General features: G+C 35.3%; 2 protein-coding genes across 2 annotated transcripts in view; both read right to left on the reverse strand.

Annotated features, from left to right (window-relative positions):
- Window positions 1-10,054: 10,054 nt before the first annotated feature.
- Window positions 10,055-12,708, reverse strand: LOC141398807 (tether containing UBX domain for GLUT4). The gene is made up of 5 exons (XM_073976505.1): window positions 11,918-12,708; window positions 11,088-11,442; window positions 10,668-11,022; window positions 10,423-10,606; window positions 10,055-10,341 (listed from the first exon to the last, which is right to left on the reverse strand). Exons 1-5 carry the CDS (start codon window positions 12,418-12,420, stop codon window positions 10,215-10,217), a joined length of 1,524 nt encoding a protein of 507 aa, XP_073832606.1. The 5' UTR covers window positions 12,421-12,708; the 3' UTR covers window positions 10,055-10,214.
- A 525-nt stretch (window positions 12,709-13,233) lies between these two features.
- LOC141398853 (protein kinase C and casein kinase II substrate protein 3-like) overlaps window positions 13,234-15,056 on the reverse strand; it is a 44,330-nt gene continuing 42,507 nt past the window's right edge. Inside the window, exon 2 of the mRNA XM_073976569.1 lies at window positions 13,234-13,579. Within this exon, the coding sequence (XP_073832670.1) occupies window positions 13,564-13,579 (16 nt within the window). The 3' untranslated portion in view covers window positions 13,234-13,563. The remainder of the gene's footprint in view (window positions 13,580-15,056) is intronic.

The following is a 15,056-nucleotide window of genomic DNA, read 5'->3' on the forward strand; positions in this document are numbered from 1 at the left end:
TATTCAACTGCCCCGCCTAGCCTACTCATCTGACTCCAGTGGATCTGTGGTTAGGAGGTCATGGTTTAAGGTGTCAGGGCCATTTGCAATTTTTGCATAATCGAATATTTTAAAAGTACTGGGGCCTAATTATGTGAGTCGATTCGATCGTGAATTTACTCGTGAATAAGTTTTCGACACGAGAAAAAAACGGCATGATAAGACTCGATCGAAATCTTCTTCTTCTTCTTCTGACATATGTTTCCATATGTCAATTCCACCAACTTTGGGGTGGAATTTTAAAGTGACATGAGACACTAAGTCTATGTTGCCACTTTCACGGGTATTATTATATTTCTCGGGAACTTTGTAGATTAGTTGAAATTTGTTCATGGGTATAATGTAAATTTTGTATGTTAAATTTAAATTTTGATATTGGCGTCTTTATAAAATTTCCATAAGGCAAAATATGCCTTTATGTTGTTGTTTTTTAGTATTAAGTCAATTGTTGGTTGGTGTATATTCAGTGTTCTCAGTTTTTGCAGCAAGGAAAACCTTGTGTTGTTGTGTATGTCTGGACAATGAAAGGTGATGTGGTCTGCAGTTTGAACTTCACCGCAATCACATCTGTCGGTGCTGGTTATATTAATTTTATGCAAGTGGCATTTCATTTGATTATGGCCGAATCGTAGTCTTGTAGTATTTGTTATGACACTTCGGGGTAATTTTAGGTTCCGGAACCAAGGATGGCAGTTGACCTTGGGTGAAAATGTGTAAAATCTTCTTCCAAATACACTATTATTCCATTTTTCTTGCCATGATATAATGGCAGCGGATCTATCTTGCCGTTTTAAGTCCGATGGACATATTTCTGGGTAAGAATCATCAGGGCTGTGATTGGTGGCAAGAGAGTCCACGTACTCGTTTCCATCAATGCCACAATGGCTTGGCACCCATAGAAAGTGCACGGAGAAGGCCTCCCTTGACATTTCATACACCTCATTCTTTATTTTGTAAATAGAGTGATGGGTGTTTTTACTGTTTTGGGAACTGATGGCCATAAGGACTGACTTGCTGTCCGTAATGATGAGGTTTTTCCAGTTTCACAGGTTCTTATCAGCATTAGAGCTTCATGAATGGCATGTGCTTCAGCGGAGTATATAGAACACGAGTTATCAAGTGAGAAGGAGGCTTCAATGTCTAAAGAAGGCATCCATATAGCACAGCAGGTCTTGTCATGTGTTTTTGAGCCATCGGTGAAGACTCTTATGTAATCACTGAATTCTGCTTCCACCGTTGTGTTGTATAAGTTGATGATGTCGGCTGGCGATGACTGGCTTTTACAAACGTTTAAATATGTCGTTTTGGGAGTTAGCAGGTTAGCATTCAGTGGAAACTGGTATTGAATAGGCCTTTGTAATTTTATTAAGTTCGTTGTTGTTCTTTTATCTTCGTACATTTGGAAGAGAGTAGGTCTGGCATAAAACATTTCGTTGTACTTTAAAATAAACTTGTTGGCTGGGTTTCTGCAATCGGCTAAGATGTTGTTAATATAGTTGTTTGCCAAGAATTTAAATCTTTCCGGTAATGGCATGACGTTTGCTTCCACTTCCAGCGATTGAGTGTGTGTGGAGATCATCGCTCCGAGAGAGGTTCTCAATGCTCGGAACTGAATCCTTTGTATTTTGAGAATTTTACTTAGTGGACAGTCAAGCAGGAGATGACCCATATATTCAATTTTGGGCCTAACTACGCCAATATAAAGCCGGATAAGTTGTTGTGGGTTGCCTCCCCAGGAAACTCCACATAACGCCCGGATAATATTCATAAATTGAAATGTGGTTTTATGAATGTGGTCCAGATGCGGCACTAGACTTAGTTTAGAGTCCAGTATAAAACCCAAAAAGTTGAAATTGTTTACAAATTCTATACTTTCGCCCTTGATGTACAGATCTGGTTGGACGTGTATGGCGCGACAATACGATGGTTTGAAGATCATACCTTTTGATTTCTGAGGGGAAAGTTCCAATTGTACTTCGTCCAAACGAGTAACAATGGTGTTTAGGGCATTTTGAATTTTTTGTTTTGCTGTATTTACATCGGCATCTGCGCAAAATATGACTAAGTCATCTGCATATCCCAAAATTTCCACATCCAGGTCATTAAAGATATCGTTGATATAGACGTTGAAACTCAAAGGGCTCAAGACAGAGCCTTGAGGTGTACCCGTAAAGGACCTTCGAGTAACGTAGTTTTCCGAGTCGATGACAAGTTCTTTGAATTGAAAGAGACTATGTACGATTGAACATACATGTTCACTTACACCAAGGCGTTTATATTTTTGGATTAGAATGTCGATATTGACGTTTTCAAAAGCACTTTTGATGTCAAGAAAAGTTGCCACTATAAATTTGCCTTCTCTCTTAGCTAGGTGTGCTGCAGACCATATGCAGGTTACATTGTCTCTTGTAGATCTTTTCTTTCGAAATCCAGATTGCGCATTATTCAGAGAGTCAGACGATTCAAGTTGATGGTCAATTCTTCTAAAGATCATTCTTTCGAATATCTTTCTCCAACATGATATCATAGCAATGGATCTATATGAGTAAGGGTCTTCAGGCGGTTTACCCTTTTTATGTATTGGACATATTTTGTACTCCATCCATGAGCTCGGGATGTCTCCAGAACGCCATACATGGTTGTATAAAGCTAATATTTTATGTCTTACCTCACTGTTGAATGTTTTCATGTGACCGTGACGAATGCCGTCAAGGCCCGAACTTGTGTCATTGGAAGCATCTATAGCTGCATTTAATTCATCCATGGTAAAATCGCTGTCTCTTGTAAAATTATCCACTGTAGGGGGAGCATTGACAGGTCCTATGGGTCCGGATAATATATCATAAAATTTATCCAAGCATTCTTCTGGCATTGTTTTTTGTTTATTTGAGCCTCTTCCTCTGAATTTTTTCACAGTATTCCAAAGTTGTGTTGAGGTGATATCGGCACTTATGTCTTCACACATATTTTGCCAGCCTTTCCGCTTTTCTTCCCTGAGTGTATAAAAATAATCTTTTTGGCATGCTTTTAACTTTTCGTTGTTTACTCTGTTCGGAACTTTTTTATAGCGAGCAAGAGCTCTGATTAAGGCCGCTTTGACTCGCTTACATCTCAGATTCCACCAACTGTTGTCTGGATATATTTTCTTGCTTACGGGTGTTTTGAACTTACTATAAAATTTTTGAGAAAGATTATCGAATTTGTTGCTCTCCGGGCAGTCTATATATTGTTCGTCGTTCATTATATCAATTATGCTGTTGTTTATCCGATCTTGCGCTATATTTCTTGGCACACCGTAGGCAATTTTACGGCAATTTGTGTGTAAGTCGATCTCGATAATTATTGCGCAATGATCCGATCCGAAACACTCGTTCAGAGTGTACCAAGTCGTAATCAGTGCAATTGCTGGACTGCAGATGGATAAATCCAAAGTCGAAGGGGTATTTTGACCAAAATAAGTTTTTGAACCGTCGTTAAGGAGGACAAGGTCTTTATCCTCTATAAACTGAAGCATGTTTTGTCCGCGAAGATCAGTGTTGTTGCAACCCCAAATCTGGTGGTGACAATTGAAATCTCCGCATAATATAATTTTTGCATTTTGGGGTATACATGATGTCATGCTCATAAGATCCGTGTTACTAAATGTCACATTCGGTGGGATGTATGTAGAAATTATGATAATTGGACCAGCGTCACTGTTTACACTGCAAGCAACTGTTTCTATATTTTGATTCGAAACATTAATATTAAAACTGTTGAAGTTTATTTTATTTCTAATTAATATGGCAACTCCGCCACCATATGTAGATCGATCTTTTCTTATAATGTCATATCCAGGTATATAAAAGTCATCCAAGCTATCCAAGTATGTTTCCGATATGCAGGCAATGTCTATTTCTGAATCTCTCAGGAATTGAGACAATTGCGGTTTTTTGTTGCGTATACTTCTCAAGTTAATTTGTAGTATCTTCATTATGAAGAGAATTCATATTTTCTTTTTGAAACGATTCAAAAAGATGAAGGGGTGTGTTGATTTTGCTATCGGTGGATGTGGATGACTGAATGGTTTTTTGATTTTTTGAAAAATTGTTTATTAACTGATTGGGTTGTTGTTTTAGTTGATTTCCTTCAACATTTGATTGGTTGATCTCAATGTCTGTGGAGTTGCACAGTGAATTCATGTCGAATTCAATGCTGGCTGCCTTCTCCAAAGAACCAGACAAAGGAATTATTGAGTTTGGTTGGGTTGCTGAAGTTTCAGTGTTAGCTGAAATGTCTTCAGAAGTTTTTGAATGGGGTGTTTCCTGGGTGCCCTCGGTGGACATATTTGAGGTATTGTCATTTGTGTGAAGAGTTTCCTCGGTAAAAGTATCTGCGTAATTTATGATTTTACGTTTTGTACCACCTTTAGGTCTAGTTTTCAACTTTGGCCTCTTTGCGCCGATTTCAGGAAAGTCCTCCTGTGTGATATTAAATACGTTTGTAGAATTAGTTTGAAGAATAGTTTCTTCTATGTTTATTAATTTTGGTGTTTTTTGGTATGCTTCTGTTTTTGCTTTGTTTCGAAGTTCTACTCGTATTGCGCACTCATTAGATCTGGCATCGTGACGACCATCGCAATTGATACACTTGGGTATCAATGAGCAGACACCAATATGCGCTGCCCCGCAGCGCGGACAAAGTTCATGGGTACGACTGCATACTTTGGTGGAGTGTCCATAGCTCTGTTCCTTTACGTGCAAGAATCTTCAATTTTTACCACTTTTTACTCGAAAAGCGTTCCTTTACTTCAGACACAATACAATTCATATGGGAGCAGTTTACAACTTTTACCACTTTTGCCGGTTTTACCATTTTCAAAAGTAAAGGAACAGGCCGCATATCTCCAACATTTCTTACACTGCAGAATTCTCTCGATAAATGGTTTTACGGGGAATAAAACCTTATGTAGGCTTATATGAGAAGGCAATTTGTCACTATCAAAGGAGAGCATAACCGCGTCGGAGTCAATTCTTTTACCATCTCTAGTGGAGTCAGGTCTAGTAAAACGTTTTACCTCGGTTATTGTGATGTTATCATACATAGGTCCATACTCAGGCTTGTGTTTAATGATCAGGTTCTCGAACAAGTATTGTTCAGAAAATTGTGGATCGGCTGGAATTTGCACTACGGCTTTGACTTCACACAATTCAGCTGGTATGAAGATGCTATGTTTTTTCCGAATGTCATCATTGGCCACAAGTTGGTTGATTGTATCACGGTCTTTGCAAACTATTTTCATTTTGCGTTTGGTTACAAAATGAGTTTCTAAGTTATCATATTTTCCGTGTAATTCATCGGCGATCTTCATTATCGGAATACTTTTATTTTTGGAAAATCCCTGCAAAATCGCTACATATTCGCTTCTATGGTTGGTATATTTTTTAATTCTTGGTAAGGGATACTTAAACCCATCTTCCAAGGTTATTTCGTCGGCCACAGGCCAAACCATGATTAATAGTATACCACTAAGTTATTAATGAGCAAAAAAGGATTTAATTAAATAAATTTGAGTTTTATTTTCTGAATTTTCTTCGCTGAAAAAATTTGCACGTCCTCTTTGTTCGGCGTCTTTCGCGGTTTTTCTCGATCGAAATCGTTGATCGAATGTTTCGAGAGTAACCGGTAATCGAACTATGTGTTCTTCAGGGAATGTTATGAAGGTAGATGTCAAAAAAAATGTGTTTATTTCAAAGCAAAAAACTAAAAAAACAAAATTATGGATGAAAAATGTAAATATTTGTGGAATTTTTTTAACAATACATTGAATAATAATTTCGGAATGAAGTTGTGCTAAGAAAATATGAAAATTAGTAATGTTTGCAAAATTGTTTTGACATTCTTGTTACAGTTTGCTAATACATCTACCTTAATAATTCTCTCTCAAAATAAATGAGAGAATTTGGTGGGTGTTTTGACTTAGCCTCTCTGAGAGAGTATTTCCTTTGGTAAACAACGTGGGATGAACTGTTTAAAATGCACTTTATTAAAAGTTGTTCACTTGTAAAGTGAAGGCTATTAATACCCGCTTGCGCGATGGGCTAGTTCGGCATCGGAAACTCGTCGATTCTCAGCGTTACAGTAACTAGTTCCACTTCTGACCCCTCACAGTGCAATCAAATGTAAACTTTAACATGGGGATGTCATAGGAGGTAACCAATTGACACTCTATGCATTACCTGTAGGTGGTATTGTACTAGTTCCAGGTTTACAGTCATATACCATTTTATTTATAAAAAAAAGTGGTGGGAAATAGTCACAACTGACGCTTCGTCGGGATATATAGGTGTCAATTGGTTACCTTCGCATTACTTATGGGTCAATTGTGAACTAGTACCACTTACCTCTAGTTTAGGACTATTTAAATTGCGACAATTGGAATTGCTAGCGGGTAGAGAGAACAAGAGGGCGATTTGCACATTTCCTTCGTATTCCTTTTTTATACCAGAACAATATGAATAATATCGACACCTCCAAATAATAGTATGCTAAGTCTAAAAAGTGAGTTTTGCAGGAGAAGCTCTCAAAGTTTGGAAATTTTTTTGAACTTCAGTACTATGCTAAGTCAATATTTGTTTATAACTTCTGTTCGGCTTGACCGATCATTACCAAAATTAGACAGAATTTAAGTTAAAGGACGTTCGACACCTCCAAATAATAGTTTGCTAATTCTGAGAAGCGAGTTTTGCAGGACAAGCTCTAAAAGTTTGGAAATTTCTTTGACCTCCAGTACTATGCTAAGTAAATATTTGTTAATAACTTCTGTTCGGATTGTCCGATCATTGCCAAAATTTGACAGAATTTAAGTTAAAGGACGTTAAATATAAAAATGTAAAGAACTTGAAAACATGCTAAGTCGACTTAGCATACTATTATTTGGAGGCGTCGATATGTACGAAGATATTCAGTCCATCAACACTAGCTTCTGTTATTGGATGCTTCATTTATATTTAAGTTATGAAGAAAATGTAAATGTGAATTATTTATACAACTCGTCATTTAAGTTAAGTCAATTAAGTCGCAACTGACGCCTCCTCGTTTACTTGGGGATAAAAGGGTGACAATTGGTTCCTTTCGCATTACTTAGGGGCCAATATTTGTACTAGTACTGATTAGAACTAGTTCTGGACTACTTAAATTGCGACAATTGTAATTTTCGTCGCAAGCGGGTATTAAATAATTTTTTGTTTTGCAGAAATTCATATTTTTTCAACTTGTATTTTAACGACTGCAAACACTAATTTTTGGTTAATGATAGCATGCATATGTATGTATTTATTTTAATTCTAATTTTATCACAATTTCCCAAAACGACTGAAAAGGACTTTTCCCAGTTTCTCTTGTTATTTTGTGTAAAGAATGCTCACAATTATTTACTAATATCATTTTTCCTCTATAAACCGTCAATAAATAAAAATTTTTTACATTTTAAACAAAAATACAATAAGAAATCTTTCATTTCGTTTGTTTACGATAGGCCATTTGGCTACGAGAAATTACTCGCAAATTTATGCTCAATTTCTCGATAATTTTACTCGATAACGAATGTTGTCATCCCAAATTTGAGTACTCGGGTCGAAACAACTCGATACCGAATCACGTAATTAGGCCCCTGGTAAAATAGAATATGTTGCAAAAATTTGTGAGTCGATCGGACAAATATTGGCTGAGATAAGAGGGTTAGAAAGGAAAAAATCATTGTGATTTCTATGTAACATCGAAGTTTAAAACGGGGTTTTCTCGAAAAGACATTCTTAAAAAGAAGTCTACTGTACCTCGGAAACGGCATTCTTATGTTTTTGTACGGTTATTATTCAAAAAAAAAGGTTGTCCTTTAGCGAAAAGTATTTACAGATTTATGGCTAAAAACAATAAATTGTTTTAGTTAGAATCGAAATTTTAACTGTCACAGTTCATCATTTTTTAATACCACGGCAGCGGGTTCTTTCGTACCGAATTGACCCGAAACCCCATAGTGTTTCGACCAGCGGCTGCCAACCCAGCATCAAACCTATGCTTCTACGTAGGTTTTTATGCTGCTACAACAACAACCTTTTTTTAAATGGATATTTTTTTATAGCAAACTGTTTTAGTAAAAACAGTGTTTCGTAGGCGGGCATTTGTCAGAACACTGCAATATTTTTCAACAACAAAAATGTCGAAAGTATGAACTAATATGTCACATTTCAGATGAAAACAAAAACTTCTAAAAAAGTTTGGTAGATTTCTTGTAAAAAACAAATGACAAATGGCTTTTTTCGTCCTAAATAATATAATAATAATAATAATATTGAAGACATTTCACTGATGTTTCCACATTTCTGAAGCTGCTGAAATGTGTGGCGCCGGAATGAAGAATGGGTAAAATCATGGTAGAACAATATTTGTTTACCATGGGGCATAATTATGTTTTTTTGTGCTTAAAGTGGCCTTGTTCCTTTCGGCTTCTTGGTCGCGGCGATATTTCCACAACAATTTGTTAAAAGGTATGTACACCTTGTTTTTTCTAATTTATGTCATGTTCATACCAGCATTTGAATCACGTCGTTCGTTCTCATAATTACGTACACGAATTAACCCGTTCATACGACATGGTACACAATTCATAGCAACATGATTCATATTTTCATGGTTTTTGTTTACAGATTTTAAAGAAAGTTTCAACCAAAATACGGGTAAAATTATTTTATATGAACTGAAAAAATATGTATCCTTCTTTCAGATATCTATTTAATATTAAATTCTATTATTTTCATTCATGTTTTCCATTTTTTCTCACAATTTTGGTGTTTTCAGTATATTTTCAATTTTTTCTATTTCAATAATTAACGAGAGAGAGACCTGCCAACATATATTTTTGGTATACAGACATTCCGGCAGGCATTTGATTTTTGTTTCTAAATTTGTACGCAAATTTGAAACGATGGACAAGAAATGCAACTGCAGTGGAAGAGAAAACAAAATTTGCTATTATTTGAATGTATACTAGTCGTTAAACTGTTTACTTTTCATTCATATTTTGCAGTTTTTCTAAAAAGTTATGGATTTTTAATACATTTTTAATTTTTTATTTTTCCTGTCATAATTAATTTATTTCGATAAATTCTCTCATTTGTTAGAGATGGGACATATTTTATCGTCGTTCTGAGAGTAATTTAAATTGAACAATGTACAAAAATCGTTGTTCGTTCTCAAAATTTTGTATGGGAAATGAAGTAATTGTATCGTAATTTGGGGTCGAACAACGAATAGAGAGCGAATTACCGCTAGTCTGAACATGGCATTAGTTTTTAGGTTATTTTAAAGCCCGTGGGCCATAGTAGAACAAGAAAAGGTAGCAAACGATTGAAGCAGCTTCTCTTTTTTCAATGAATTACCAGCGACCCCAAACATTTTTGCAAGAATTCTACTTTCTGCGAGAAGTTATGCATTTAGTGGAATGATATGGAAACATTCAAATTGAAAATCTAACGAGTTTCCATTCATGTTTTTCAAAATTATTAATCAAATGTGAAAAATTATTAGTTTTTTAAATTCCAATAATTTATAGACATTTCCTTGTTTTGTTTACATGTACGTTGACACTAAGGTTTACAAACAAAAACAAATTTCAATGTGGTTGTTGTTGAGTTGTATTTGTTGTAGTATTAACTTTACCTTGTATTTGTTCTACCATGCCCGTGGGCGTTCTTTTTTACTTTGGAATAGTTTTTTATATAATTTTCTTGCACTTTATACGTACTTTTTAGTCGATTATATTTAGTTCAACAAAAAAGTGCCTCTGTTTTAAGAAATATTTTACATTGCTTTATGCACAAAATGGAAGAAGCAAAAATAAAATCCCTATACGAAAATAAAAGTATTATAAATATATTTGGAATTTACGATAAATGCCTATCGAATGCCAACGCTTTATATTAAAAACAATCTATATGAATAAGTATATAGTACATACATATATAAAAATAACATCACATTTAACTCCAACCAACATAGGTTATTTTATTTGGGAAAAATGGCATAGTTAAGAAATTAAAAAAGACTTCATTTAATAATAAACTATAAGAAATGACTTTGTGTTGTTTTATTAAATAGCATTTTGTTGAGAAGCTTAAATAAATATATCAGGTTAGGAATCAGTCCATTTCCATTACTTCATTATTTCTGGGTCGTTTTGGTATAGCTCCTGTAGAGGGACTTATTTGAGGTCTTTCACATGTTGTGGTGGCCACCTCTTCAATTTTAATGTTTTGATTTTGTTTTCTATCGCAAGAGAAAGCAATTTATAATTTATTAAAAAGCCAATTCATTAAAGTTGGTATTTTAATTTAAGCACTTATTTACCTTAATTTATTTGCTGCATATAATGCTCCTTCTGGGCTGGTCAATTGCTTCAAATATTCCTCCTTAATAAGGACTGTTTCGTTATTCTCATCTTCTGTTGAAAAATGCACCAACGCATTTGGTACAAAATCCAATTCCAATAGTGTCTTATCTAAATCCAATATGGTTTTTGGTGGTATGGTATCTATAAATAGTTAAGCAATATTCAATGTGTGATAATAAACTCATCTACGAAAACTACTTACATAAATAACAAGGCTGTTCAGGTTTGATTAGAAATCTCTTTGCGAATTCGAGGACATCAGAAATTTTATCAATTGGCTTAAACATACCCTGCAATACATGACGATCTGGAAACTGTATGCGTATAGCACAATTTTTGTATTGTGAAATTTTCCGCAACATTGTGTTGTTATTTTCGATTTCACGTAATTTTTCTGTCAGTAATGGAGCATCTGTGTCACCGGTGGCAATTTTACGCAAATCTCGTAGCACTAATTTCAAATCGTTTACCGTAAGATCATAAAATGAATCGGGTAAGTCTTCGATTTGACTTTGTGCTGCATCGAGGTTATATAAAACAGCATTGTGGTCACCAATCTAAAAGATTTATAAACAAAGATAAAAAACCTCTTCTCAACTTGTAGTGTTAGAGTAAACCTCACAATATAATATTCAGGTTCTACATCTGGCTCCATTGATTCTTCTGTCTCTTGTGTCTCTGTGTTTTTAGATGCCTGCATCGATCTACCAGGAGCATCACCCCAATCATATTTTGGTTTTGGAACTTCTTTGGGCGTATCTTCTGTTTTGGTACCGTCTGTGTTTGCTTCTTCGACATCATCATTAGCTTCCGGTTTGGGTTCAGCAGCTTTTTTCAAAGACTTTACCAAATCTTTGGTAATGGCAAAACCACCACCTCCACCCCCGGCAGATTTGGTACTTTTAGGTTTAACATTATCATTTTCATCTTTTTTTGCTTCCACTTTAGCAGGGGGTGGAGCATAAACCATGGCCTGGCTGGAAAGATAAATGGGATTAGAAATTAATAAAGACGACATAAGGGAAACACACATATATAGATGGTCAAATTTTCCAATTTAACAGCAAAATAGGCCCAGTTTAGTGGATGGATTCGTACGAAAACAAAATCGTCGGACTCACTCTAAAGACTCCAACCAAATCTAAAACGCGCAAAAAATTCAAAATTAATTAATTTAAATATTTATGAAACGATTAATCCTAGGAGAGACCGTTCGTCTCGCGTGAAATTTTGAGTGAGCACTAAAACTGGAGTTCTTCCCATTCGAACCGAGTCCCTTAATCTAACTGAAGCTCCAAAACAGAACTTTAGTATGTTCCACTCTACATCTATACTTCCTCATTGCGACGAATTCCTTACATATCGTCACCTGAAATTCCCAAAGACGTAACCCTCAACGTAGCCCTTTGAGATTTACGTCTTTGGGTGTTTCAAACTTTGCGCCATACTCACGTTTTCAACTCCTCCACTTTCTTATTGGCCAAACGCAACAAGGCTCTTCCTTCCAATATACCCAAAGACTTTAATGCTGTCTTTTCCAATTTGTCCTTGCCCATAATATCTTGTCGCATATACATAATGACTGGACTTTCGTATTTTTTCAATTCATCAACGCCAGCCAATTCTTCCACAACGGTCCATAAATTTGTTGTAGATTTAAATTGTGCCTGCTTACGAGTTCCATCTTCCAATTGTACACATATATCAACATTGGCCACTGTACGTTTTTTATCCGCCTCAGACATTTCCAGGAGACAGTTATTAGGGAGTCCACTAAAGCGGAATGTTTGTGCCATAGAAACCTCCTTGTTGTGATGTTTCAAAGTAAAATCATCACTTGACAAGTTGTGTTTAGTGCAAACATCTTCCAGTATTTGGAGTAAAGTCATATTAGGTGAGATCCTCACATTTTGTCGTCTTCCATTGGGCGTGAGGACAGTAACTTTTGATTCCATTTTGTGGATACTTCTCAATATATGGTCTTTGTCGGCTTGACTTGCAAAAATTCCAAATCAAATAAACAACAAATACCGGAGCACGAAAAAGAAGAAGAATTTATCAAAACAATCAATTACCAAGGTAGATGCAAAAACAACAAAAATCGTCCGGTGACCAAGGTCATGGTAGAACAAACCAGGGGCTGGATTCTCGATATAAAGGAAATATTTTTCATTTTAAATTTTTATAGAACAAGAATCCAGTCCCAGCTAAAGTAAATACTACAACAAATATAACTCAACAACAACCACATAGAAATTTATTTGTTTTTGTTTTTAAACGTTAGTGTCAACGAACATGTAAACAAAATAAGGAAATGTCAATAAATTATTGGAATTTAATGCTTTGTTTACATTTACGAAATCCACCCGATTTCAACAGTCAATTCCATTGGTTAAACGTCAAATGAAATCCAATGGATTTCAGATGAGATTTCATTTGACGTTTGAGCAATGGAATTGACATTGAAATCGAGTGGATTTCGTAAATGTAAACCTAGCATAAAAAACTAATAATTGTTCACATTTGATTGAATATTTTGAAAAACATGAATGAAAACTCGTTAGATTTTCAATTTGAATGTTTCCATATCATTCCACTAAATGCATGATTTCTCGCAGAAAGTAGAATTCTTGCAAAAATGTTTGGGGTAGCTGGAAATTCATTGAAAAAGGACCCAGCAAAAAGTTTGCATCCACGGAAGCAGTTTAATCACTGGTGCAAGTGTCACGAAGTGCTTCTTTTTCTATGAATTCCTCAGTGAATTTTACAAGGGAGCGCGCAGAAAGGAAGCACTCCATTTTGCTTCCGCAGCACGCAGTTAGGAAGCACTCCATTTTGCTTCCGCAGCACGCAGCTAGGAAGCACTCCATTTTTACAATTTTTACCACTTTTACGAGTTTTGCGTTCCCGTACACAAAATTTGTATGAAAATCGTTTACGACTTTTACCACTTTGTAAAGTACGGGAACAGGCCATTAATAAGACATTTTAATTTTATTCTTATAGGCCGTTTATATATAACAAGGTTAACCCAGTGGGTCTGGGTTTCAAATGTCATTTCCATTGTATATACTTCAAACAAATCCTCATAAAGAAGGTTAACCCTGCAAAAAACTATAATATAAACGCCGTATTACTTTAATTTCATTTGTTGAATGAAAATTGAATTTTTTATCGTTTATACATAAAAGTGCTTGTTGGATGTAATCCAAATGTGAGGAAAAGGATTGCCTTTTTCATTAGTCCACTAGAAGCGCATCCATGCATGTAATGAAATCCTCACTCCCTTTTTTTGCTGGGGAGAATCTGGTTCAATCTTTTGTTTTTGAAATCAAAGAAGGACATGTTTATTAGGGCATTTTTTTTTTGCAAATTTAACAAAATACCACACATATTAACATTTGTTGTACCGCCTCTATAAGCGGGTTTTTTGGTGTGCGCCACGTCGTTCGGACTTGGAGGATGCTACATGTCGTTGATATGAAGAAGTCTTTATGGGAAATAGTTTTTTTCGGAATGATATATTTTTCCTCAAAATATTATCCCTAATGTACATCGAAAATTGAAATAAATACATATATAAAATGTCGTACGGAATTTGACACTAACATTACAGCCCAGTTCAATCAGCTGGGTATTGCTGTTACCTTATATTGTTCCACCATGGTGGACACCATGCATGGTACAATTACAAAGGTAGATGCCTCAGCCCAGCTGATCGAATCTAAAACGTCAAAACACTAGGAATTCGCCATGAAAAATCAAAACAAAAAACCATATGATTTGGTAAGGGGTAGTTTACACTATATGTAAATGTCACATGACATAAAATTTAATATGTGCAATATTGGGGATTTTTCTTACGCCATTTACTTTGTGCGTCCACACCAGCAAAAATTTAATAAAATTACGTCTCCACATTGCCTGCGTGGGTAGATATGGAATGTTTTTATTTCGTTTCATATGACATTTACATATAGTGTAAACTACCCCTAAGTAATAGATAGCATGTCTACACTTTATAGACAAACACAAGCGAAAATTTTGACAGTTTACGTTATAAAAAAGTTGTTTTGTTGTAGCAATTCGCCGATGCATCTACCTTTGTAATTGTACCATGACACCATGGCACAATTACCTAGGTAGATGAATCGGCGAATTGACATTTCCGCCATTTTCATCTCCAAATTAATGGCGATGACAACTTAACGATAATATCGATAGCAATCGATATTTTAAAACATTATATCTAAAATATCTAATGTTGGGAATTTCGATGGTTTGCCAGCTCTACTGAGGCATCTACCTTTGTAATTGTACCATGATTGTACTGTAGAGTAACTAGACGTTTACACTAGACAGTTTGTCTTCAAATACAACTCTGATTTACTAACACATACATACATAATTTGTCGTTTGTCTCTCAGCTGTCTATCATTTTTTCACAGACAGTTGGGTTAACAAATTTTTGACATTTTTGTGAAAAAGAAGTGAGATGATAATTCAAATGTGCTGAAAACAAAAGAATACGTACAAAAACAAAATATGTGAAAGAAAAACGAAAATGAATCGATGTTTTTCGTTCATAATT

Source organism: Musca autumnalis, unplaced genomic scaffold (genome assembly GCF_047663935.1).
Source record: "Musca autumnalis isolate F117 unplaced genomic scaffold, ASM4766393v1 scaffold_3, whole genome shotgun sequence".
NCBI classification, from domain to species: Eukaryota; Metazoa; Arthropoda; class Insecta; order Diptera; family Muscidae; genus Musca; species Musca autumnalis.

What these genes read in the sequence shown, in the direction of transcription:
- LOC141398807 (XM_073976505.1), bottom strand. Translation starts at nt 12,420, where the DNA reads ATGGAATCAAAAGTTACTGTCCTCACGCCCAATGGAAGACGACAAAAT. An exon ending in TGAACAGCCTTGTTATTTAT is followed by an intron (nt 10,607 to 10,667) that starts GTAAGTAGTTTT and finishes AACTATTTATAG; the next exon opens with ATACCATACCACCAAAAACC. An exon ending in TATGCAGCAAATAAATTAAG is followed by an intron (nt 10,342 to 10,422) that starts GTAAATAAGTGC and finishes CTCTTGCGATAG; the next exon opens with AAAACAAAATCAAAACATTA.